Here is a 27,336-nt window from a genome sequence, read left to right on the forward strand (position 1 = left end):
AAAGTCATGCGTTCAGAAAGTAAAGTCAGTATTTGAAATTGCTTGTCAGCTATGAGAAATAAGTGCTTTCAAATAAATATAAAGCGGTATCATGACCTAACGTACATGAAGAGTCCATACAGCTGGAATACGAATCAGAAGGCACTATTCTAAAGTTTCCCGGCTTATATTCGAAGATATTCGAGTTTTCCATCATTATCTGAACAATGTCTGTAATCAGTCAACATGTCATCTTCATCAACAGTTACAAGTACATTGAACCCCCAGATGGCCTGTGGGGAGAAGTGGAAGAAAACGGCAGTTGGACGGGCATAGTGGGTATGCTTCAGAGAGAGGTGGGTTGCTGGACACCAAATAACATAACACTGATACTCGGAGACAATCTCCAACATTGAAATGTACCAAAAAATGATTGTATGTAATAGTTATTAGTATACTTTCCGAGGTGTGTCATGTGTATTGGAACTGCCAAAACTGTCCTCACGCACGCACGCACACACACAATCACACACACACACATGATACTACCCCCATATTCCTAACCTTTGATCAAAAGCGGTCCCGTTGCACCTGCTATGCTCGCTCAGATCTTGTTTTGGTCCGTGCACTGTATTCAGCATATTCGGTATGCCGCCGGGTACACGCAATCATTGGACTGCCGGCTTCACAGGTGAACGCCATAGCGTAATGTGACGACGCAGATGATGTTATTTTGTTTAACATTGACATTGGGGTTGTCGATGAGGAGGCTTTCAATCTTACCAAGACCCCAAAAGCGTTCGTTTTAATAATCCGGTAAGTTATGCCGAATATGCTCGAACTGCAGAACTTAATAGTACACACTAATAGAAAAAATAGAAACACTAACTGGTGTGTGAGTGAAATTGACGCATGGGCCTTTTGCTAAGAAACACTCTTGTTACGGATTTTTACAACCAAATGTTTTATGTGTGTGAATTGAATCGTCAGGGCTGTATATCGTATCCAGCCACGTCTATGAATAATTTGTGCATTGTAATTTGGAGATTTCTACGAGACGACTATGAGACACTTGATTTGAATTCTGGGGATGACCAACGTGATTGTTTGGTTGGTTTGTTGTTTAAGGCCACACTCGGCAATATTCCAGCTATGTGACGGCGGTGTGTAAACAATCGAGTCTGGTTCAGAAAATCCAGTGATTAATTGGAATCGATGACATGCATCAACCATGACCAACATGAAACACTGAACGATTTCCGACGTCAAATCAAAAGATTTTACGCCAAACGTTAAGGGAATAGGTGTTGATGTGAAACGTGCGGAGCCATTTACGGAGGTTGACGAATGTAATATATAGGGATATTAAACGACCTCTAACTGAATTAGAGACGACTGTCTTCTATTACATGTGTAAACTCATTGGTCTTCGAGCGGCCGCGCCTATAAACGCTCCTCCTTGAAGGTTGACGATTTTCAACAAGGATGCAGTGAGACAATACATGGAGTTTCACCGCGGGACAAGCAAAAACATTCAAGATAGTTTGAAGCAATGTGGAAAATTTGAAATCGGGTGAGCACTTGTCTTGTATTGCGAAAAACGATAATTTAAAAGTAATAAACATTTACAAAAATGATACAACAATACACCTTTACTATCGGGACCGGTTAATCCCACACTGTCTTACTAGAGATTACTAATTTAATCTGAAGTTAATTTTTCACGAAGACGGCCGGGGTTCGAATCCCTGGTCGGCCATTTCGCAATGATGATATTTGTTGAAGTCCATCTGCACGCACAGAAGCAGGATTAGTCAGGATACAAAATAGGCCATGTTGGCAAGGTTTGTGAAAAGTTCAGCTAAAAATTTGTAATTCATGTGCGACAATCTTTCACAATAAGAAGGATGTACCCGAGCAGCTGATCACGCATAGTACACAGGAGTACGTCTGTTCAGACCAGACATCGGATGAAATGCAACACGAGATCTCCGACATGTTACAACCACCAGCACCAAAACCATCAAAAGTGTCCAAACGTTTATATTTCATCGTTTCATGCAACGGCGACAGCATAGCAAGACAAATTAGAAATTACAGAAAGAGGTTGTCGTGACAATTTTAGTGAAAATACAGTGGACATTTGTATGGAAGAATTGCATAATATGAGAATTCTTTATTACAAAAAAATTGCTGCTTCATTGTTATAATTTCATGCTCACTGCTTTATTTTCCCACCTCGAATTGCATAAACTTTTGATACCACCCATCGAAAAGTATCCTGCTGTTGGCAAACAGTCCTACTTTTCCCAATATTGGGTAACTTTTGACAAAGATAACCATGGCAACGAGAAAGAGAGTGGTTGTAATTGATAATGTAGATATAAAAACATGGCCATCGTTCCCAATTGTCATAAGTGATTAGAAATGTACCTTCGTTTTCACTTACATGCCTACTCATTTATACACTGAGCTAGAACAATGTTTATTTTGCAAAGTGACATTCTATTTAAGCTTTGAATGCAGCAATTATCAAGACTATGTTTGCCTAGAGTTTTAAGACAGAAGGCGGTGGCTCATGGGCCTATGTGGTGATGTCAACCGCTGCAATCTGGATGTCTCCAATTTGTTGTTATGGGCCAGACAAATACATCTTGTCATGTTGTATTTGCTGGAGTACAACACTCTTGTTGCCCTGGTGTTGCAGACTGGATGCCTCTGTAACATCGTCCATGTTGACACTCGATGTCGGGTGGGGATCGAGGGTGCCGAATGCTATTATCACACCATGTCTCACAACCCAAATTCTGTTTCATTGAAAACAAATAACCATCGTCATGTGGACTCTTTGTCATCTGATGAAGATATCTCTCCAGATGTTGCCTATTCTGGACTAAGGGTAATAGTAATAGCATCTACTGAAGGAAACCTCCTCAAGCTTAATCCTTTTGCTGTCTCCAAGGGCATTCAGAGTGCCTGTGGAGAAGTGAAATATGTAACGCGTCTCTGAAATGGTTCACTTCTTGTCGAATGTGCACGGAGCCCAAATTTTGGACATCAGCTAAACATCCTAAAAATTAAATACACAAACAATATCACTTTTTTCTGAAGCCAAATGATAGGTCCCATTCAATTTGAAAACCCATCATATACTTTTTGCATATGTGAGGCATGGTGTCATTTACAGCTCTGTTCCTTTCAATACAAATCTTCAAGCTCTTGCTGTTTCTTTAACTTTGCACATAGTATTTAATCTGTGCTCATTGTATATTCTTCCGTCCACTACACTTCGACAATCTGATCTTCAGAATCTTTATGAAAATCTCCCATGCATAATCATGGGTGATCTGAATGTCCACAAACCTCTTTTGGGAAGTGGTGTGAACACCAACAATAAAGGAAAGGTACTTGAGGATATTTCTAACAATAATTTATGTATTTGCAATAATGATTCAACCACCTGTTTACATTCTGCAATATGAACTTCCATGATGACCTCACTTCCCCACCATCTGTTCTTCCATCTTCATCACCATTCAAAGATATTGCAGATCCGATTCAGTTGTTTTCAGACAAACTCACTGAAATAGCTGATCAAACAATTTCTAAGTCCTCTGCGAATTCAAATGCTCGTAAACCGATGTTTACTTATGAATGTAAACAGGAACGGAAGTGTAGAAAGAGAGGGAAAACTATTTCCGCCGACATCCTACAGTTTTAATTTAAATCATGTATGTCCAAGATATGGAACATGATAACAAAAATAAAAGGTGAAAGTTCAAAATCTTCTGTTCACCATCTTAAGGAATGTGGTAAGTTATATCAGATATTGCCAACAAATTTTGTGAAATTTTGGCTAAACTTATTATGACCCTGAATGTACAACATTCAAAAACAAGAAAAGAAGAAACATTAATTTTATTTCTGATAACGTGGAAGAATACAATGGAGTGTTTTCCTCACACGAGCTACATACTGCCCTTAGGAAAGCGGCAGGGACAGATAATAATGATAACTATCAGTTCCTGAATCATGTGACTGAATCATGTTTTGAAATCCTTTTAAATATATTTGATCAAATATAGGAATTTCCTCCTTCGTCACACAATGCTATTGTAGTCCCTATACCAAAGCCTGGGCGGGATCATACTGATCCCTCTAATTACCGCCATGTCATTCTTTTTCGATCTTGATAAGGCCTATGATACTATCTGGAAGCGTGGCATTCTAAAGGATTTACATGATTTGGGTTTAAGATGTCGTTTGCCTCATTCTATATCACAATTTTAACAGACCGATAATTGAAGGTCCGAGTGGGTTCCACCTTGTCTGACCATTGTACTCAGAATCAGGGTGTTCCACAAGGCATGTTTTGCTTGACTGTTGATTTTTCCTTCACAAGGGATAATTACTCTCATTCAACGTCTTTTAAGGATCTTCTTAATAATACCAATGCTCGTTTAATTCTCGAATTTTTAAAAGAAATTGTTGGATACATTTTGAATGCTTGAATTGTGTGTTAAATTAGTGTGATGTTATCATCAACTGAGATTATTGAAGGAGGTGTCACTCGGGTGTGTGTGTGTGTGTGTGTGTGTGTGTGTGTTTGTGTTTTAAGTAGTAAACCTATTATTATTCCTTGATTATAGTTTGTTTTTTTAGTATTGGTTAGCTTTCTTTATAACCACTGTTGTCCCAGGTTATGGCATAAATTCTAGTGGGGAGTCATGCAAGAAATAAAAGCACCGTAAGTTCCCATGATCCTCAGTAAGGTGGTATGGCTTTGGATCCTAGCTTATCGCCCGTTTTTAATATATTTAATCAATCTGTTGAACAGTTATTTGATTATAATTTTGACCTGGTTCGTTTTATACCTTATCTCTTTTGTACCTGATCTGACGTACATGTCAGTACTTTTAAGACAGATCGTTGTTCCAGAACAAGATACACGAAGGACGATTGTTTATCATATCCATCTAGCATAGTATGGACCCCGTGTTGATTCCTGGTTAGTTTCCATGATCCTGTTCCTCAGCAACCGTTGCTGATCGTAAATGGATCGGACGGTCGTGCTTGGTGACTTGGCTGGTTTGCGTGTCATCGTGCCCTGACGGCGTGGATCGTCTCTCACAACACTGTTCACTGGATTGTCTGGACTAGATGCGTCGTAAAGTATTTCAAATATAGCTGGGTGTGGCGTTAAACTATAAACAGGATAAAAACCTTTTGAAAGCATTGCAAGAACCTAGTAAATACCATTCCAAAGGTGGATCACAGAAACGACTTTTGTAAAGAGGGTTCATGGTAATATCCTCTATTTGCTTTGCCTGCACGTTCATGGACAATGGGAAGATTTACATTTAAAGATGCATTCACAACAGAATTAGCCGCTGGTAATATGTAATATAAAAAAGCACTCAGCCTACTGTTTCTATGGACACCTATGTTGTTTCATATCGGCCTTCAAGTTCGATACTTATCGCAATGTAGCACTCATCAATAATGGATATCTAGAGATATTACAGCACAATTTATATGCTTTTTTTGTGCAAACCAGTGCAAATTCTTCATACACAATGTAAGTATTCATAAACAACTACATACCGCCATTTCAGTTTATACATTTAATACGTTGGTATACACATATATGTATTGTTTGTTTTAGGAGGCGGACTTATGCTCTGTTCCATATGCCATGAACATTGAACGTGCAAAAGTGATGGAGTTCACTTATCCCATACTTACAGAATACTCAACGGTTATTTACAAAAAGATGGACGATAAAAACAAGACATGGAAGGTGTTGATTTCTTGTTTCAAATGGGAGGTCTACATTGTTGGTGGTATTGTGCTGCTCATCATCGGGCTAATGTATGGCTGTCTGATTAAGTCAACTCCTAATCCGTGTAAAGAAGTGGAAATAATGAGAAAGTCCGTTTACTATAATGGTATCACCATGGCAATATCGCCTCCACTGTGTGAAGGTAAGATTTACAAGGTGACTGTTTGCTCTGCGTGCACACCCTGATTCCAATGGCGGAGATACTAATAGTGTTTGTATGGTTCTATATTATTCACACTGGCGACCCAAAGCACGATGCATGTTAACTCTCTGTGTAGGTGCAAGGTCCAATCGATATTGGCTCCACTAACATTATAGACAGTATAGTAACATAAAGCACTCTGTGTCAATCACATAATTAAACACTGAACGTATTTTCTATTTATGTCTCTCTGCACTGTACACATGCACTTTATAATGAGCACTTATGCCATTGATCATAAATGGTCTCTTTATTCTGAACCCATTATTATATTATAATATTTCATTCACGACACAATATTTACAGCTTATAATCGTTGCAGTTTGTTTGCATTCATGTTTGATAAACTTGATATTTACATTGAATGGAAATAATTTTACAACCTATTGCATTTAGCCACAGTGGACGTACCCGTGTTTGACTCTGGACGAATGCTGTTCAGCTGTTGGTGGTTGTTCTGCCTCATCATGACAGCTATCTACAGATGTAACCTAATGACCTTCCTCACTGTCAGTCGAACAGTCGTCCCATTCAGCAGTTTGGAGGAATTGGCAAACCAAGATGTCTTTGACGTCGGGGCACCTGTTGGGAGTTATGTTAGCTTAGCCATAGAGGTACCCTCATTATAATGCACCATCAGTAGAAGAGTATGGCTACAACGATGAGTCATGTATAATCCCACATGGATGCGTATAGTTAGTCCCATCTTGTTTGTTGAATGAAATGATGTTATCTTGATTACTAAAAGCGTTGGTATGTTATTACCGAATTATAGAGGTTTATTAATTTTCTTTGAAAGGGTCTGCATGATGTTGAAGAGACTGCAGCAAACGTATCACTATGTAATGTAATCAACAACGAAAACCATTTATTTGACAATGCTATGCTTGAAATCATTATTACTAATAGACATCACGGATATGTCATTTATGTCAGGAATATATTTGTATAACATGTTCAAAGTGCGTGGTGAATTATTGCAAATGAGTATGTGCTACACGGGGTTATTAATGTAAACTAATGTCCAAAAGAAACGATACCACACATTTTTCTAAATATTTTATTATGAAGAGTTAATTTTCGTCTGAAAAGGTACTTTTGCGTATCCTACGTTCCAAACCAAACGTATTCGGTCGATAAAACCGGGAACATTTGATCAATTGAGAAAAAAGCGTGCAATTTGCCCAAATGACGTTCCGTCCCGTAACACGAAATGCACGTGCATATCTTCTGTATAAAACTGCTGACCCGACACGTTGGGATCACAGCAACAAAAAGCACACAAAAGAAATTCCACGTTTGACAGCGATTAAGAGAGAGAGCCGTAGGAATGCTCCAACAGGGAGCTACACACCGCGACGTCGCCAGAAGGTTAGGGTGCGCGCGCATAATCGTCACCAGGTTAATGCAGCGGTTGCGTCAAACAGGTCGGACAGCAGACAGGCCGAGAACCGGGAGACCGTGGGTGACCACGCCTATTGAAGACCGCCACATCCGGGTACTTCACCTTCGGAACCGCTTCGTAACGGCACGGACGGCACTGGGACACGTGATAAGTCGACAAACCGTGTACAGGAGACTGCGGGCACATGGTATCCGAGCACGTCGCCCCTACCGCGGAGCGTTCCTGACCCCTCAACACCGACTCAACAGACGGATATGGGCCAGGCGACTTCGACGGTGGCAACGGTGGAACTTGGCACGTGTCATGTTTGATTTGGCATCTTCAGGAACGACGGCCGGCAGCGTGTGTACCGAATAGTAGGTAAACGTTTGGCACCGAACTGCATCCATCAAGTCAGGCCATATGGAGGCGGAGGTTGAATGGTTTGGGGTGGAATCTGCGGTGACGTCAAAGCGAGACTCGTCGTTATTCGAGGAAACCTGAATGCGCAGCGTTATCGTGATGACATCTTACAACCAGTTGTGGTGCAATTCATCCAACAACAGCCTTATGGTATCATTTTCCAGCACGATAATGCGAGGCCTCACACGGCAAGGCTGACCCAGAACTTCCTAGCAAACGCCAACATTCACGTTTTACCATGGCCAGCATGTTCACCGGACATGAACCCAATCGAACACATGTGGGAAATTCTCGGCCGCAAAGTCAGGAATCGCCCTGTGCCTCCAGTTGACTTCCAGGAATTGGAACAATGCCTCCTCCAAGAATGGCAACACATCCCCGCCAACGTCATCAGACGTCTGACGTCATCAGCCCGTAGACGTGTACTAGCGTGTATTGACGCTCACGGAGGACATACCCGGTACTAACGTGACTTTGAGACGTGTGTTGTGACATTTTCCACACTTGACTCATCAACTGTGTTCAAATGAAATTTTCATTTTGGACCCCCCGCGTCTTTACATGTCTGTCCTCATGATTGTAAAGGATTGATTACTAAGAATTTTTGTACACATACTGTGAAAACATTACTCACAAGTTATATACCAATTTGAAATGTCTGTATCGTTTAGTGTTTTTGTAATGTCCTTTCAAACACGTGGTATCGTTTCTTTTGGACATTAGTTTATTGTCGTATAAATGTTACGATTTACGGACCAGGTGCTCTTGACAAATAAAGACATTGAAATGCAAGTACATGTACGTATTGGTGTGTAAATACAAAAACCTAATCAAAGTATGTGAGTTTGATTTCTTCAGATCCTTTTTTTACAGGAATCGATATGTATCCTTAGCTCTTCTTTTGTATTATAACTATTAAACATTATCCATTTCACTTAATTGGTAGCATACATCGAATTTTCAATTTCAGAGTTTTTAAAGTTATCATTTAAATGATTCCTTGTACCGGTGATGAAACTGACAATTTTCAAAATGAAATAGCAGCAGACAGTTATTTGTTAAATTTACGTTTCAGTCTTCCAAACAAGACACACTGAAAAAACTATGGATGAAAATACAAAAAACGCAAAATTCTAGTCCCAAGTCTGGAGATGCTGATTACGTGTACCAGCTGCAACGACTGCATGAGGGATACTTTGCGTACATGCAGTCAAACGTGGCTTCTGATGTTATCATGAATGGTACATGTAGTCTTGCTAAGATGAAAGAAGCCTTTCTACCAACCGTATCCAGTATGACGTTTCCTTTGCATTCTCCTCTAGCGAGACTCTTCTACTCAGAGTAAGTACATTTGTTTCCCTTCCGGCTAAGGTATATCATCATCTTCCAATAAACATATGTCAGTTTACATGCAGGAACATTCATTACTGGTACATAAGTTCCACTCAGCGATGGTACAACATTATGTAATGCTACAATTGCATCTGCATCAGTAAGACACTTCCAAACAGTGTCGGAGCAAAAATCACAGAGAACAAAATAAATCTACAGCTGTCCATGTATTCTTCTTTATCATGCTGATTAGCTTGAAACAGTTTTTTTTCAAGCTGGCTAGCATGTGGTTTGAAACAATTTCAATTATGATATATATCAGCATCGTTTGCTTTGTTTCCAAAGTGTGATTCGTGCATTGCCATAATTTATATTCAATTTTCAAACATTCCTTTCTCAGTGACTTCCTGTCTCAAAGATTATCCATCATCCTTAATACGACTAAGTACGACCTTTCCATATATTCACAAAAAGTATCATAGATAATTGGAATTAAGACTGTGTTGATTCTCAAAAACTCCAAGGACTTGTATGAATTTCTTTCAAAACATTTGCTGTTTCAATTTTGCCCACCACCATCTCATACGATTTTGCCTTTTACGTCAAATGGAATCTGCTTCGGCAGATAATCAAGCACGATTATTCTATGGCGTTGACGTTTTATATTCAAGAAACAACGCCATTCCTTGATTCATGAGGCATTTGTCACTAAACGTGGCTGTCTCATACCAAAGTTAAAACCCAACACGTGTTTTAAGAATTTATAAACTATAAACTACACTCTCGCATGCTTATCTGATCTCAAATACCTAATACCAGTATATACATACTCTTGACTACTCTGATCTTAACCAAACAAAGCGTAACTACGCTAACTACTTTACACAAAGTGTTAAGATCAAATGACTATCACATTCCCTACAGTTCTGTTCGTCAGGTTCGTTCGTTACTGACTAGGCCTTTCGCCCTATCTGCAAAGCGCACAGCTACTGTCCCACCACATGAAGGACACTTGTTACTTGTAACTCATGTCAGTCATTGTCTCTACCTCCGAAATGCATATGTCGTGAAGCTTAACCCTCACAGAGCAGTCTTCTCCGACTAGGAGATTGTACAAAGCAGTCAGTAAATATTTCCTCATTATAACTAGTATACTCGGACCCCATGGTACCGTGGCATTTGTGATTTCCGGTAGTTCACGCAGGACACGCCTCTTAGCGGCTGTCTATTAATGCAAATCAGTAACCGGGAAGTGCTCACTTCGTAAACAATTTCAATTTCCTCGGAATGTGCCGTCTGCTGTAAGTAAGGAGTTATTAATCCGTTGATATATTCTGGCATCTTTCTGGCATCTGTTGTAATATTGCCTTACACCCATCTATCAATGGCCAACGATATAACCCGCAGTTCCCCAAGTAAACTTTCTCTATCGACCTGAACTAGATCATCTGCATATTCATTGCGACTAATGAGGTAACGGAAGTTACGTAGTCCCCATATTTTTTCCGCTCTGTGCCCAGAATCTATTGGGAGATCATAAGGGCCATAATGCCAAACTTAGAAATACGTTCTTCACTAGGAACCAAAAGATAAATACATACTTTGGGCATACTAGGAGTGCTTTTTATATATTTATTGTTGACTTTTAACATTTTCCATTTTGTGACAAATTATTGTCATCCAATTTTTTTTAAACAATCTTAAAATATCATTTCTAATATTTTGATGTTGACTTATAAAAATATTTTTCTCTTACTTTTCGGTAAATATGCATTGAATACCTATTGCTGATAACACATTTAGAATTTTATTTGTGCTGTCTTTGCACTTGTCTGGACAAATCACTGATGTCTGGCATGATCATACCAAGTGGTTGGTAGAATTATGTCCTCTTTTTGTCCAATTCGGACCTCCATACACAACATTTCGCTGTACCGCGATACGATGGAGTTCTCTCCCTTGTCAAACAGAGCGCGAGGCCCAGCTTTTACTCGGAGCTACTAATGTAAATAATGAACTTTTATCAGTAAAATATGCATTGTTTGATAACATGAATGATATCTGATACAGAGAACACGAATAAACATAAAGGTTAGTGAGTGCATTTTGTTCCGTTTAGCGTACATGACAAGTACCGCGATACCCCGAGGTTGCAGGCTATATGTTGCCTATCATTGACTATTTCAATGTACTAATAATAAGTTTAGATTACAAACAAAGATTACTATTCAAGATCAATAAACGTTGACATCTTTCGACATGTTCTGATGATGAAGTCTCTACAACAACTCCAGATTTGTGTCTATGGTTCTTTGTTATGCAAACTTCGGACGGAAGTCCATCAAAATGGGCATCAAAGGTGGCTGTTGAGAGGAGAAGAACGTTATACGGCTTCGTTCTAGTTCGCTACTTGTGGAATGTGCAAAGAGATAGAAATCTGTTATCCTGTTAGGATTTAAAGCAGTTTGTTAACTCTCAGGTTGCTGTTTCAGAGCACAGGACACTAAACTCTTGCAGAAATATCGTCCGAGCTCATTGTCGGGCATATGTAATGGAGGAAGAAATTGTGAATGGACTGAAATACCAAGGAGTTACTGCTGCAAGACGTTTTACAACCAAACAAGAAACGGATATTATCAAAACTAATACCTGCCTTTTTACATTTGCACTGACATCATTACCTAAATCCACTAAAGCTGGTTACTGGTTACAACATCGAGGTGGAGGTACATGTACCTATCAGATGCTCCAACTGCAACCGTGAACATATGGCATCAGCCAAATCCTGCCCGAATCATTTTAACTGGAATAAAAGATTCCTAAAATCATAATCACAAATAACCTCTCCCACCATGAAGGTAAAACAGTAATACAAACACAGTATCAAGTTCCTAACACTCGAAATTTTCAGCTGCTGCTTCTGCTTCTGCTTCAGCTCCTGTATTGAAAATTTCAACCTCATGCCAGACAGCCATCCTTTGGGTGAAGAATCAGCAGATGAGAGTCAATGAACTCACTCAAATCACTCAAAATGAACACAGTTTAATCACATCTGCCTCGCTGGCAGAAGAACCAGCCATAGACACAAAATCAAATCAAACATCAGAACTAGAACCAAAACCAGCAATAGTCAGTGGTGATGCCTATCTAACAAAAAGAGAGAAAACAGATCCGTAAGGGAAAAACTCTCCTGCATTTAGAAGTACCCTCTACCTTGGCAACACCTGTGACGGTTCATATATTTCGTTTGGACCTCTTCATATGGAGGTCACTCCCTCACAGCCAGCACATGGGAATGGATTTTCTCACGTTCAAGATCCCCAGTTCAACCGCCTTAAACAGCTCTATTAATATAACACAATGGAATTGCAGAGGACTCAGGACCAATTTGAGCGATCTACAATTATTGTCACAACCATCAGCTTTTAGTTTACAAGAGACATACATGAAAATAAATTTGATATTTGTCAATATAGTTCATACCATTCGTTTTCACCTCAAGGTGATAACGCCACGGGTGGTGCTTCTATTTTGGCAAGGCAGGTTTGCACAAAAGGGTCCTGTTCCTCTTAAATGCAACCTTCAAGCTGTTGCAGTCAGCAGTCTTTCTTTGCACATAAACTTCTAACTTTATATATACTGAGTCAAATTAAAAACTTCACATTTTTAAAAGTAATCCCATATATGATATACAACAGACAAATGTTTCAGAGAAGGTAATTTTTTAATCATTAATGTCCAAACAAGGATTTTAATTAACGGTGGTGTGCGCATGCGCGAGTACCGGGAGGACGCGGGTAGTTTGAGCTCCCGTGATGGGCGACAGCCTGGCCCAATATAGAGCCAAATATCACATATATCCTGAGAGCAACTATTTCAATATGCAAATCTACCAAACATGATAAGGAAGTTCATCATATAATTCAGGACGGTTCCACTGGATTGTTTTAGCAAGTGTGTATAGTGGTCCATCCAAGGTAAGCACGTGCATCTGACCAGGATTCAAATAAGAGCAAAACTACTTTCCATGGCATAACAATGTGCAGGACTAAACTCTCCTTGAGTTTGCGACTTTTGCTACTGTTCAGTGTACTTCTAGTTGCCGACTGTGATGTCGAGACGAACCCGGGACCACGACCCCAGAGAACTCTTACTGTTAACGAGAGCGGTACGGTCGGAATTAATGATGGAAGAGAAGACACGACAAGTGATATCACCACAATGTTGAAAGACATTCATAACGAAGTTAGAGAAACGAACAGTAAGTTTGATGCTTTGAATGTGAAAATCGAAAAGATGGCGACCGACTTGCACTGAGAATGTCATGCAGGAGAACAGACAACTAAAATCCTCTCTCTCTCACGTTTGGAAGGGAAATTAGAAAATTCAGAGTGTCGTAATAGGCGGGATAATTTAGTATTCAGAGGTCTTAAGGGTACTAAAGGTTAGACGTGGGAAAAAAGTGAAGAGATAGTTCGGGAGTTTCTCGCTAACGACTTGGATATGGACAAGGCAGACGAGATTACAATTTTAAGGGTTCACCGTTTAAACCCTAGAAGAGAATCGTCCCCTATTGTGGCAAACTTTTTGTTTCCGAAAGAGAAAAGTGACATTTATAAACGTAGCCGTGGAAAATTCCCCAAGGATTCAGACAAAAGAGTATCTGAGGACTTTCCTCAGAAAATCAGGGAGGACAGGAGAGCTTTATCTGCATTATTTGGTCTTGCTTTGAGTGATGGGAAAAAGCCGAAAATGCGTGTGAACAAGCTAATTGTGGACAATGATGTGTTCATGTTTGACAGAGAGAAGAAAAAAGTTGACAAGATTAATGATATTGCAAGTGATATTACTGATGATGAGGCTGCTGCAGGTGAGGATTGACCCGGTTATCAATCCGGTCGCTTAAGGGAGGTAACTCCACGGGACAATACTCGAAGAAAATGAAGGAACGGCCATGGCCCTTTTGACTTTCGTATTCTGTCATGGAACATTGAAGGATTAAGGAAACACGATAATGAACATTCACAGGTAAAACTCTTCTGTCACGACTACGACATAATAGCATTCGGTGAATCTTTTGCTACAAGTCCTGACGATTTCACAACCTTCATGTCCGGTTTTCGATCTTTTAACAGTGTACGCCGAAAAACTAAACGTCGTGGCCGACCTAGTGGTGGGGTGACTGTTCTTATAAAGGAATATTTGATTTTACATAACTATAGATCTAGAATTTATGATGGTTTTCATGACATGGTTGTTTTCCTTTTAGAAACCACTAAACTTTCATTGAACTCTGATACGGTTATGATATTCCTATACATTTCTCCGGAAAATTCCCCTATATATCACAACAACGATGATGGCATGGTTGTGTTTGAACAGTATTTGGAAATTATTGTAAGTGACCATAGTGAAAAAAATATATATATCGCTGGCGATTTTAATGCCAGAACAAAGGATTTTCAGGACTACATTCCAGATGATAATATTAATTTTGTATCTAGTAAAGGTGATAGCATTGATGGATACCCAACTGACGATTTTTGTATGCCTAGATCATATAAAGATACTTCTCATAATAACTATGGTAAAACATTGGTCGAAACATGTTGTACATTTGGTATACATCTTTTCAATGGCAGATTGTTTAATGACAAATGTGGTAATTTCACATGTTTTACACATAATGGCCAGAGTGTTGTTGACTACATGATGTCATCAACAGCTATCTTTTCTAATGTATCAGATTTTGGTATAGCTATGAGTGATGCATCAAATCATTTTCCATTGTACTGCTCGTTACGAATGTCCTTGGATGATATTAATAATGAACATGAAGGTTGTGTAAGTAAGGTTTTTTCTGATACTGATAAGGGTCCTAATGTTGTCAGTGAGTGGCCATGATATATATGGAATTGCAATGATTGTCAAGTATTTATGGAGAACTTTATATCAAACCTATCAGATGTTTATGATGTTTTGGGTGATCAGATTATCAATGATGCAGAAGTAGCTTTAGACTCTATTGTCAAGATATATCAGTCCTCAGCAGAACAGTTTAAAAGAATATATAAAGGATGCCCTATAAGAATACATAATCAACCTCCATTGTGGGAAAGCGATTTAGAAGATTTAAAATATAGAAAGTATCATGCTCTTCGGGCCCATAAAGACCAGGGTTATGACTTTAGTGAATTTAGAAAGTTGCGAAACTTGTTTAAATCTAAATTTAGATTTAAGAGATATGTTTACCCACAGGAGTCCGTATCTAAAAATAGACGCCCTCATGCATATTCATGACCATCTCCACACGCGAGCCCGAAGGGCGAGCTCGCGTGTGGAGATGGTCATGAATATGCATGAGGGCGTCTATTTTTAGATACGGACTCCTGTGGTTTACCAGAATGACATGACTGTAGAAACAATGCTAATTATTTTGGAGAAGGCTAAAACAGGGTGCTTATGGTGAAAGCATTTCACAACAAATTAGTAGCTATGATTGGATACAGCATTTTAGTAACCTTCTGTGTGTAGATAACATATCCACAGAGGGTTTTGATTATGACATATGTATTACGGAGATAGAAGAGGCATCTATATTTAACTTAAATGGCCCTATTACTATGATGGAAGTTTTGTTTCATATTGATAAGTTTGGATTAAATAAATCCCCTGGTCCTCATGGCCTTGCTGCTGAATTTCTGAAGGCATCATCAGATTATATTCCTGTGTTGGTCTTATTGTTTAACAACATATTTGATAATGGTGAATTCCCTAACGAATGGGGAAAAAGTATAATATGTCCTTTATTTAAGTCAGGAGAAAAACACTGTATTGGTAATTATCGTGGAATCTCCTTGATATATATTATTTGTAAAGTTTTTTGCTCTACTCGTAACTCCAGACTGCAGCTTTGGTGTGACGAACATAATGTCATTAATGAAGCACAGTTTGGGTTCAGAGCTAATAGCTCTACTATTGATAGTATTTTCTGTTTGCAATCTGTCGCCCAAAAATATGCCCACAGGAAAAATGGAAGGTTTTATTGTTTATTTATATACTTTTCAAAGGCTTTTGATTCGATTAAACATGACGTTTTGTTAAAAAGCTTAAAGGAAGTAGGAGCTAGTGGCAAATTTTTTAAAATAGTAGTTTCAATGTATTCAAATTTAAGTGCTTGTGTAAGACTCTCTGGTGGTTTATCAAATTATTTTAGGTGTAACATTGGTACGAGGCAGGGATGTACCTTAAGCCCGCAGTTTTTTATTATTTTTATAAACAAGTTAATGTTCTTCATGCAAGAAACTGGTGGTAGGGGTGTCTTGTTTCACCTTCCTTAAATAAAGAGATGTTTGTTTTGATGTTTGCTGACGATGTGTCATCTATTGCAGATTCGTGTTTACAGTTACACAAAAAGATATATGCCTTGGAACACTTTTGCGATGTAACGGGTATGAAAGTTAATTTGAATAAAACAAAGATAATGGTTTTTCGTAATGGAGGCCCTTTGCCAGCATATGAGAAGTGGTATTTTATGGGAAAACAGATTGATGTTGTATCGTCATATAGGTATCAGCTGGGTCTGTTTTTTACGTCCAAACTTGTTTGGAGTAAGGCACATCTTTCACTTACCGCCCAAGCACAAAAGGCTTTATTGTCTATTTATACATATTCCAGGAAATTTGGTAATTTATCATGTAAAGATTTGTTTAAAATATTTGATGCTACAGTTGTATCCATTCCTTGTTATGGTGCAGAGATATGGGGTGTGAATTACTGTAGGAGAGTTGAAAGTGTACAGATAAAGTTATGTAAATGGATACTTAAAGTTGGTAAAAGTACTACAAATAATATGGTTCTAGGGGAATGTGGAAGAATTCCTCTCCAGTATATTTATATGACAAGAGCAGTTAAATTTTGGACTAAACTAATTAATTTAAATGACAATAGATAACCATTTCAATGTTATAGCATGATGTTATCACAGGAAGAGTAAATTGGGTCACACATATAAAACATGTTCTGTTTCAATTTGGATTTGGATTTGTTTGGGTTGCACAGGATGTGGGTCATATTGATACATTTATTTTAACATTCAAGCAGAGATTGTTTGATAATCTCCATCAAAAATGGGTTGCTGAACTAGGTAGTTCTTCAAAGACATATTATTATAGGCAGTTTAAGTCATTACTCAATGTTGAATGGTATCTATCCTATAATCTACCTTTATCTATCAGGACAGCCATGTCAAGATTTAGATGTGGTAATTATGGACTTGCAATAGAAACGGGACGTTATAACAATATTAAATACTTAATGCGATTGTGCCCTTTTTGTCTCAAGGAAGGTATTTTATCTATTGAAGATGAACATGATGTATTACTTGTGTGTAAACAGTATGATACCTTAAGAAGTATATACATTGTTGAGCACTTTAGATCAGCCTCATTACAGGCGTTTATAAGTATTATGTCATCAGATAATTATAATGTTATTCATGATACTTGTCAGTATTTACATAAAGTTTATAAACACAGAATTGCATTCTCAAAGGAAGAGTGATATTTATAGTTCATTTAAACACACTATTTATAATGTTAAACATGTACCACGCTTTTTTGCAAAAGTTTTAGGTCATCAGATAATTATGTTATTCATGATACTTGTCAGTATTTACATAAAGTTTATAAACACGGAACTGCATTCTTAAATGATGAGTGATATTTATAGTTCAATGAAACATAATGTCTCAATGTTAAACAACTGTTGGTAACAGTTGAAACATGAACCACATTTTCTTGCATATGATTGAACATCTGCCTTTATATTAGCGTAAGCGCAGTACATGTTAATAAAATCAAGCGTGTATTATGGGCCTTTGTCCTTTATACTGTAATAAAGAATCTGAATCTGATAATTTGTTCCAAGCAACTACGGTATTCGGTAATAACATCAACAGTTTAAATCATAAGTCCCAAGCACGAGAATCTGATGGCACACAAGTTCAGTAGCGTGTATGGCCACCATGTGCGTTGACAACTGCCACACAACGCCTCCGCATGGACCTTGTGATGCTTGTGAACACATGATGTGGAAGACGACGCCAATGTTGCTGCAAAATGGTGCCAAGATCTTGCAAATTCTGTGGTTGGTTCTGGAGAGTGCGCAGACTTCTGCCAAGAGCATCCCAGACGTGTTCGATGGGATTGAGGTCGGGAGACCTTGACGGCCAGACCATGACGTTGACCCCCGCATTCTGAAGGAAATTCCTTGTCCAAATTGCTGTGTGGGGTCTGGCATTGCCGTGTTGGAAGATCAAACCGGGTTCATGTGCTGCCATAACAGGCAGAAGTTCTGGTGCCAGTACCTGGTCGCGGTAAGGAGCAGCGTTGAGGTTGCCACGGATGACAAGAAGTCTGGAACGTGCATTGCCACAGAAAGCACCCCACACCATGACACTTCCGCCTCGAAATCTGTCAACTTCCTGTACACAACACTGGGCGTAACGTTCATGACGGCGCCTCCACACCCTCGCCCTACCATCAGCAAATCGAAGATTAAATCGGGATTCATCACTGAAGACGACTTGATTCCAATTCCTCTGAATCCATCGTAAGTGTCGCTGTGCCCACAATTGACATTGACGTCTGTGTAATTGAGTCAGAATCGGCCCGCAGTATGGCCGTCGTGCTTGAAGGTGAGGAGTTCTCAGACGGTTTCGAACAGTTTGCGCACTCAGTCTACCCCTTAACAGTTCATTTCTGGGTGATGAAAATCGGTTACGGAGGTGACGTTAGACAATCCGACGATCCTCTGCATGTGACGTCACACGTGGTCGACCTGGCCGAGGGCGATCAGCGGTGGTACTCGTTTGCTGTAGACGCGTCTGTAAATCATAAACAGTCCGTCGACTACAACCCATCTTCCTTGCGACTTCAGCTACGGATGGCCCGTTCACGTTGCACATCTGAAAGGCGTGGCATGACAAATGGCCGTAAAGACTTTTGTTTTCTTGTGTTTTTCTTTTTTTGTAAATGACTGCTAACAAGTTTGGCACGAGTGTGAAGTTTTTAATTTGGTTCAGTATATTTCCCCATCTTCCCCTCGGCAGCAGTCGGATTTGTTTGACCAGCTCCCTAGACTCGGTGACTTAAATGAACATAACCCTCTGTGGAGAAGTGCTGGAACTAACGTAAAGGAGAAAATGCTTGAAGACCTTATTTCTAATAATAATTTGTGTATATTAAATGATGCATCAACCACAAATTCATATCCTGCTACGGAACTTATTCTGCGCTTGATTTATCCTCCTCAGATCAAAACATAATGAATTTGAATGGTCAGTCCACGATTTCCGACACTTCTTTCAGCTATATTAACCCTACTAATGATCTACCAACAAAAGAGATTTTTATAAGGATAACTGGCCATTATATCAGTCACTTTGTACTGACGAATTGAAATCTGACTTTTTTATCCACGTGCTTGATCCCATTCAGTTATTGTCAGACCACTTGAATAATATATCTGATGTTGCTATACCTAAGTCCTCTGTTCGCCCACACATTCGTAAACCACGATTTAATTAACATTGTAAACATGCCATTAAGAGTAGGAAGAAGGCGGAGGAATATTTTCGCTGACATGCAACAGTTAATAATCTAACTAATGCAAAACTAAATAGTGTAAAGGCTTAAACAAAATCGACGGCAGACTTGGACAAACTTTGTATCAGAGTCACATACACCTATGACTTAGTTGTGGAACATGATGCAAAAAATCAACAACAAAAATCAAAAGCAAAGGTACAATGTCTGGCGTTCATCATCGTAAAGATGGCAATAATATATTAACTGATAAATATGACATTGCAAATAAATGGGATCAAACCTAAAAAATCGTCATCATCCAGTTATAATCCTGTTTCAGAAATTTCAAAATCAACATAAAAAGAAGATTAATTAATTACAGTGAAGTATTTTCCGGGCATGAGCTCAACACTGCTCAAGCTCATGATACCACAACAGGAGCTGATAATAACCCTACCAGCTCCTAAAACACTGAACCAATTCATGTCTTGAAACATTCTTAAATATTCTTGATGATATTTGGACAACGGGACACTTTCCTCCCTGGCTCAATGCCCTTGTTTCTATACCAAAATCAAGCCCGGATCATACGGATCCATATCAATAGCGATATAAATTTCGTTACCTAGCTGCGTTTGTAAAATCATGGAAGGAATTGTCAATAATCGACTAGTGTGGTATTAAGAAAGCAATGATCTAATTACTGATATTCATGTGGTGTTCGCAAAAATAGAAATACTATTGACCATTTGGTTCGTTTAGAATAGTTCATTAAACAATTCCATTGGAAATAAGCAGCATGCTTTATCGATCTTTTTCAACCTTGAAAATGCCAATGATACAACATTGAAACGTGGTATTTAAAAGGATTTACATGACTTTGGTTTGAGAGGCCGTTTGTTTCTTTTTATGTCAAAGATGTAAAAGAAGCCAAAGTTTTTGATTATTTTTCGACCACCATTTGAATTTTTTGGCACAAATTAAAATATCTGAAGACAAAATGCCCGAAGCCGAAGTCTCAAATTCAAAGAGGGGAGGGGATCAGACAACCCTTCTTCACTTATATAGATCTTTAATTCGCTCTAAATTGGACTGTGGCGTCATTTTGTTTGTTGTAGCTTGCAAGAGTAATTTGAAAAAAAAACACCATCAGGGACTGAGACTATTTCCTGTCTTTGGTGACTTTTGAACACCTCCTGACAACCTTTGACAACCCCAACATCCTTGAACATCATTGACTGCCTTAAACATCTCCTGTTGACGCCATACTAAATTGTCTCTTCACCATATTAATCAATCACGTTCCAATCCCTCCACTCTTGCTTATGGCTGCGTTTTTAATCCCCTCTATGAAAAAAATGTTTCAGAAGAAACCAAAGCTGGTTCCTCCACATGGAATTCGGATCAAATCCCATATTACTGCAATTCTTGAGGCAAGGGAGTTAACTGTTTATAACAGTCCAGGTTCCACTCTTGCGGAACTAGGCTGGCATTATGGAGTTATAGTTTGGCTGGACTAACGAGTCTATGCATAATCCAATCAAAATCGCGTAACGAATTCGACATCCTGTCCGTTAACTACCGTGCAGATTTCGGTTGATTGCATGTTTTGCAAAACATGTGTGAGGCAAACACGGCGTCAACAGATATTTCCGAAATCTTATCTAATTTGATGTATTTCGCGAAGTGAGACTCGTTTTCTCATAATAAACATTTTGATTATCGATGAGATCGTCTTGACTGGGCGCCGCCAAATACAGGTGATATGAGAAGCGGAATCTGATCAATCAATAGGATTTCCATAACTCGTTATCGCCACTGGTCGGGCTACGATCGAGCCCTGAAATTCCAGCCTAGTTCTTTTCTTTCCATACCGGCTTTTGTCGACTCCTTCCTGGCAGTTGGTGAGGCCAGTAGACATTTCCCTAACACTGACACAAATCAACAAGTATATCGGCAGGAATATGCACAACTGCGGAATAAATACGACACTCACCGTTCAATCTTTCCTGATTGGTTCAAGGACGGTAGCAAAGTAGCAAGTGCCACTGTCGTTGGATGAAAAATTATTTCACCTGGAATACCAGCTAATAGCTCCAATTTGACTGCTGAGGCAAATGATATCCTTACAGCCTTGGTATATGTTCAATGACAGTCTGCATGTAAACAGTTTATCATGTGTCTGATTCTCTTTCTTGTGTTCAGACACAGACTAATGTTTCTTCGACTCATCCAGTTATTTTAGATAAATTTTAACTATACAATAATCTTGCTACTGACCAATAGGATCTCGTCATTTGTTGCCTAGTCATGAGGGCACAACAGGTAACAAAATGGCTGCTGCTGCTGCAAAAGCAGTACTTAGCAAATCTGTAACACAACATCTGATCACATACAGTGATTACAATTCTGTTATTTGAGGTTACAACCGAAATATTATGCCAAATAAGTAGGACACCCAAAAAGGGATAAATAGGTTACATGAAATCAAACCAGCCATCGGTTACACCTACTTGGTTTGTCAGTACAGATTTGAAGAAATCATTTTACGACGATATCGTATTGGCCATAGCAGATATACTTATGAATATTTATTGAAAGGTGAGGATCGATATCCTCCATTCTGTTCCCTTGTGATTGAAGAAACACGGTCAAGCATTTCAAAGTTTCATTCATAAAGAATTTTTTTACATCAAATATGTGATCATTTAATTATCGTTTTTTTAAAGAAATAGAATTATCAGATACATTTTAATATAGAATGTTATGTATTTTATAAATTGGTAGTATATGAGAATTAACTGAGATTGTTACTGGCTGTGTCCTTAATGGAGGTTAAAGTAACGTAAAATGATTGTGCCCCTGAGAGTGTAAGCCCACGTCATTCAAGGTATTTCTATGTCTACCAGTGATGTCATCGTAGAATATTTGTTTGTGTTAATCTCCGGCTAAACCCGATCAACTATCAACAGTGATAAAAGGGATCGTGTAAATCCTGCTGGTACCATGCAGGTAGCAAAGGTACTGTGTGTCCCCGTGGTCCCTAGTATGGTGGCCTAACTTTGGTTGCTGGTGTACATAGCCCTTGTTTATCATGTATCATTATGAATAGTGAATTTTATATGGTTATATGGGGCAGTCGGGTAGCCTTGTGGTTAAAGTATTCGCCCTTCACGCTAAAGGTCCAGATGTCATTCCCCACATGAGTACACAGTGTGAAGCCTATTTCTGGTGTCCCCCGCCTTGAAATTGCTGGAGTATTGCTAAAAACGGCGTAAAGCCATACTTACTCACTCACTCACATGAGAAAACAATGTGTGAAATGCTTGATTTTCTCATGGATAACATTTATGCACATTTTGGGGTAGCTCATTTAGGTAAGAAGCATGCATCTCCATGGGCACCTTTTGTTCTCTTGCTGATCTGTTACTCTACGCATACGAAACGAGAGAATTTGGCCAACTTTGGCCAAGTTCAACTTATTAAAAAGCTTCAGGTATATCGATGATCTGAGATATTAAAAAACGGTTCAAATAGCCAATATTCCCTTCCACTGACTTACCTACCTGAACTAGAAATACAAGAGACCAGTGAAACAGTCCTATCTGTTTCAAATTTGCATCTATGAATAAAGTGTGACAAAGGCAAATCAGATCACTGAAATGCAGTGATGACACCAGGTGTTCGTGAAAAAGGGTAAGCATGTCCTGTCTTATCGACAGCACTCGCAATTCCAACAATCTGTGTCAAAAAGTATGAGTTTGTTGACAGTCGCCACACAATAGTACTCCTGCCATGCGTTTACTGCATGTAAATAAAAGCGACAAAACCATTTCCATAAGAAACCAAGACAGAAATGCCTAACAAGGTGTTCATCGATAAATTATAACGATCTGAATTATGAACTCCAAATATAATACACAAAAGTCTATTCAGTCTGGATCAGGATATATAGTCAAGGCAAATATTGAACTATGGTAGAGTTGAAAATAAACAAACCCCAGTCACCTTACACCATATGACTTTACATTATGAAGGGAAACAATATGAGAACAAGGATAAATGACACGTCGTTTAACCAAACTCTCCAACTGAAACAGCAGGTAGACAAAGACCAAATCTATTAAATTTTAAGATGTGTGTTCATGGTCACAAAACGTAACTTCCGAACACAAATAATTGTCGTTATCTGCACATGTAACTCGAAGTATGGTTACATTCTTTCGAATCGAACATGGAACAATGCATTTATTTTTAAGTTTTGCAAATCATGCTACAAATATTGGAACCCGTGAAGATCCGGCCTAGAACAGGTCTTCAGCGACCCATGCTTGACGTAAAAGGCGACTACGCTTGTCGGGCTCGCTGACTTGGTTTGATACATGTCATCGTATCCCAATTGCGTTGATCGATCCTCATGATGTCAATCACTTGATTGTCTGGAATATTGCTGAGTGCGGCGTTAAACAACAAACAAACAAAACAAATATTGGGATACCCCAAATGAGTGATAGTCAACTATCCGCGGGCCGTCCCTACAGGGGCGTGACAGACGTCTCAATATTTCTCGCAAAAATGCTCGTGCGTACAGTGGAACTTTGGTCTAAGCCTTAAATGAGTAATATGACATAGGTTGGAGGAAGTGGCCTATTTGCTTTCCCGACTCATCTCTAGCATGTTCATGGGCGACGTACTTATATATGGCACCCTGTACCACATGTTCTTAAGATTCTGTAAAGATCTATCATTTTTGATTGGAACGCGATACCGCAGTCTGTCATTTTTAAAATGTAAGATGCAACGATGGTATCAGAAACTAACGCTCTACAATGTCCGATGTGTGACAGTTTGTGTGAACGTGATGTTACAGAGTAGCTTTATACTACAGTGAAATTAGTGAGTTGGGTTTAACGCCGCTTTTAACATTATTCCAGTTATGTCATGGCGTGTCAGTTTAATGTTGGAGGAAAGCCCGAAGTGATGCAGGTCTCAGACGTTTACCACTTCGGTGAAACCCACGAGCATGGGTATGGTGCTGACAAACCTACAAACATAATCGGGGCGAACCGGGATTCGAATCCACAATCATAGGTTCCTAGCGTGCCAAAGGGACGCTACTGTGCGCAGCGAATCGCGGCGTCTTAGACGACTGGGCCACCCGTGCCCCCTTTCCGATAAGTAGAAAATTGAGAGACCTGGAAAAAATATCTACTTTTCAGATTTTTTATTTAGCCAACTACGACTTGCTTGCCATTATTGAATAATCTTCCTAATGTTCTGTGTGCATTGTTACACTCGCGTACATTGATATGAAAGACAACAAAAACTCTAAATATTAGTCATAAGGTTTACAATCTATATTTCGTGTGTAAATTTAATCCTGAATAAACATTAAATATGTTTAAACATAATTTCTTCAGAACACACCTTTAATGTTTATTAACTTGTTATGCTAACAACAAATAATTATAAATTCAATGTCAACTCATTCTAGATAAGAGATTAACAGGGCAATTAGCACTTTTTTACTTAATTGATTCTACTTATCAGATATTTAATATGAACAAGTATACATTGAGAATGCCGGGACCAAAAGAAAGTATCCATGTAACAGGTTTTCCCCTTAAAAGCTTTCTATTGAGTGAGAATTCACTGCCCGCAGGAATATTCCAGCTATATAACGACGTCCTGTAAATAATCGAGTTTGGATCAGAAAATCCAGTGACTGACATCATATGCATCGATGCACACATTTGGGGTACGATGACATGCATCAACCAAGTCAGCGAGCCAGACCATCTGTTCTCGATGACTTTCTATCGACTGTGAAGTGTTTCAGTTTTAAAGAATATGGATATGAAACACAGTACATCCATTTTCAGCCAAGACGTTCTTATATATGTTTTTATTATTTCCGTATTGCATAGGTTGTTCTTCACTAATTGCACTTTTGATGATTAATATTTGACGTGGCTGTTGGTAAAGAAGCTTTTATCAATACCAGATGGAGTAAATGAGTAAAAACAACGCAAAGGAAACACTTTACCGTTTTATGTATAACCACAAACATACCCTTTTGCTTTCAGGATTTTAACTGCGATGGACAGGGGACTGAGTCCTAAATGGTATGGGACATGGGTTCCAAGCCAGGAGTCCTGCTACGAGGAGTCTTTGAATGTTGGCGTGTCTGCACTATATATACAGGACTACTATAGCGCCTTTGCATCTTGTGCCGTCGGCCTCGGTCTTGCTCTCATTGTGTTACTGGGAGAGACTCTTATATCACATATTATGCGAAAAGTTCGAACGACTTAGCTCAGGTTTCATCATATACTATTGTTGGACACATCATAACGTGTCCGTGCTTGTACATGTGCACATGGGTAAATCTATATTGATAACGAGGCTTATGAGAACATGCATTGCTCACTAGCGCACTAAGACTATTTATGGTGTCCTTAGGGCGACAGAGAAGCAAAGTATTTTGAGAAGAGATTTGAAAATATCTTTGAGTTAAGATTAAGAGAACATATGCATTAAGTGCTAATCAGTGACACTGAAAAAGTGCGTGGCGAAAATATACTGAACAACAAAAATTCCTGTGTCATTGAATAAGATTTAACGCAAAGTTATGTTTTTAACCAAATCTGAAACAATTTCGGGTTCCTCGACGTCGGTACACTCGAATCCGTCCATCGCTGTGGCTGAGGCGAAAACGAGACTCGTCAGTGAATAGTGTAGAGCTTGTGCCCACTGCATGGCCGTCTAGGGTAGACGCTGTCTGCACCTTGCAGTCACTGTTGCTAGCTGGAATCGATTTCGTAGGTGTGTTGTTCGAATCCAGTTGTCTTGTCGTTTATTGGTTACGCGTGGCCTGCCACTCCGAGAATGGTCTCTGACTGCATTCGTCTGTTGCCAACGTTGCCATAAACACCAAATGGTGTTTCTGTGGGCGTTAAATTGTCTTGCAACATCCCGTTGAGTCGATCCTGCTTCAAGCATACCAATGGTTCGCAGACGCACATTTTCGGACAGGCGTGGCATTTCGTAATGTTGAATAATTGCGTAATTGTGTTGTTTTTCTGAGTGGTTGTCAGTGTTTTTCTGAGCATCAGCACGATGCTAAACAATGGATATGGAATCCCGTTAAGGCACATGTTTTTTATACCCATTCTTGGGTAGTGAACTGCATGTGGCTTGCATAAAAGTCAACTTGTGCATGGAATGCATGCTTTTCTGTAGCAGTTGCGTTTTTGTGACTTGATTCAATACATGTCCTACAATATTGAAAACCAAACTTTACTTGTTTGAAAAATACACTTATTAAACACAATATTGGTGTCACAGGAACTTTTGTTGTCGAGTATATCTCTGGTTTGGACGATGTAAACAAACAATCAACCAGTATATTCTCGTATAAAATTCACTGTAGAGAAAGACGTTGCTAATCTGAAGAGATCGCGATCATATACATAGGCAGCAACCTCCATTGACAACAGGCAGCTTAATATCATCAAGTAGTATCCCGGAGTCCGGAGGTGATAAAGAATCAACTAAAGCGAATCAAAATTGTAAACATACAATA

General features: G+C 39.0%; 2 protein-coding genes across 3 annotated transcripts; both read left to right on the top strand.

The window, feature by feature from the left end:
* The first annotated feature begins 206 nt into the window (after positions 1-206).
* On the top strand, positions 207-8,297 carry LOC125384152 (glutamate receptor-like). Its single transcript, XM_048402634.1, has 4 exons — positions 207-335; positions 5,645-5,963; positions 6,420-6,637; positions 7,995-8,297. Exons 1-4 carry the CDS (start codon positions 207-209, stop codon positions 8,295-8,297), a joined length of 969 nt encoding a protein of 322 aa, XP_048258591.1.
* Positions 8,298-8,922: 625 nt separating this feature from the next.
* Positions 8,923-26,427, top strand: LOC124140174. Of its 2 annotated transcripts, none has more exons than XM_046507594.2 (2): positions 8,923-9,171; positions 25,838-26,427. In XM_046507594.2, exons 1-2 carry the CDS (start codon positions 8,939-8,941, stop codon positions 26,064-26,066), a joined length of 462 nt encoding a protein of 153 aa, XP_046363550.1. In that variant the 5' UTR covers positions 8,923-8,938; the 3' UTR covers positions 26,067-26,427. The 2 variants fall into 2 exon arrangements, 1 of the variants encoding a protein (XP_046363550.1); XR_006861894.1 differs by lacking the exon at positions 8,923-9,171 and adding an exon at positions 14,083-14,190.
* Positions 26,428-27,336: the final 909 nt, after the last annotated feature.

The sequence above is a fragment of the Haliotis rufescens genome, unplaced genomic scaffold (assembly GCF_023055435.1).
Source record: "Haliotis rufescens isolate VD_foot unplaced genomic scaffold, xgHalRufe1.0.p SCAF_28, whole genome shotgun sequence".
Taxonomy (NCBI): Eukaryota; Metazoa; Mollusca; class Gastropoda; order Lepetellida; family Haliotidae; genus Haliotis; species Haliotis rufescens.

Bases quoted from the DNA above. Each gene is read 5' to 3' on its own strand.
- LOC125384152 (XM_048402634.1), top strand. From the start codon at position 207: ATGTCTGTAATCAGTCAACATGTCATCTTCATCAACAGTTACAAGTAC. The intron at 5,964-6,419 runs GTAAGATTTACA...TATTGCATTTAG, and splicing joins ATCGCCTCCACTGTGTGAAG to CCACAGTGGACGTACCCGTG. The intron at 6,638-7,994 runs GTACCCTCATTA...ATCATTTTCCAG, and splicing joins ATGTTAGCTTAGCCATAGAG to CACGATAATGCGAGGCCTCA.
- LOC124140174 (XM_046507594.2), top strand. From the start codon at position 8,939: ATGAAAATACAAAAAACGCAAAATTCTAGTCCCAAGTCTGGAGATGCT. The intron at 9,172-25,837 runs GTAAGTACATTT...TTTTGCTTTCAG, and splicing joins GCGAGACTCTTCTACTCAGA to GATTTTAACTGCGATGGACA.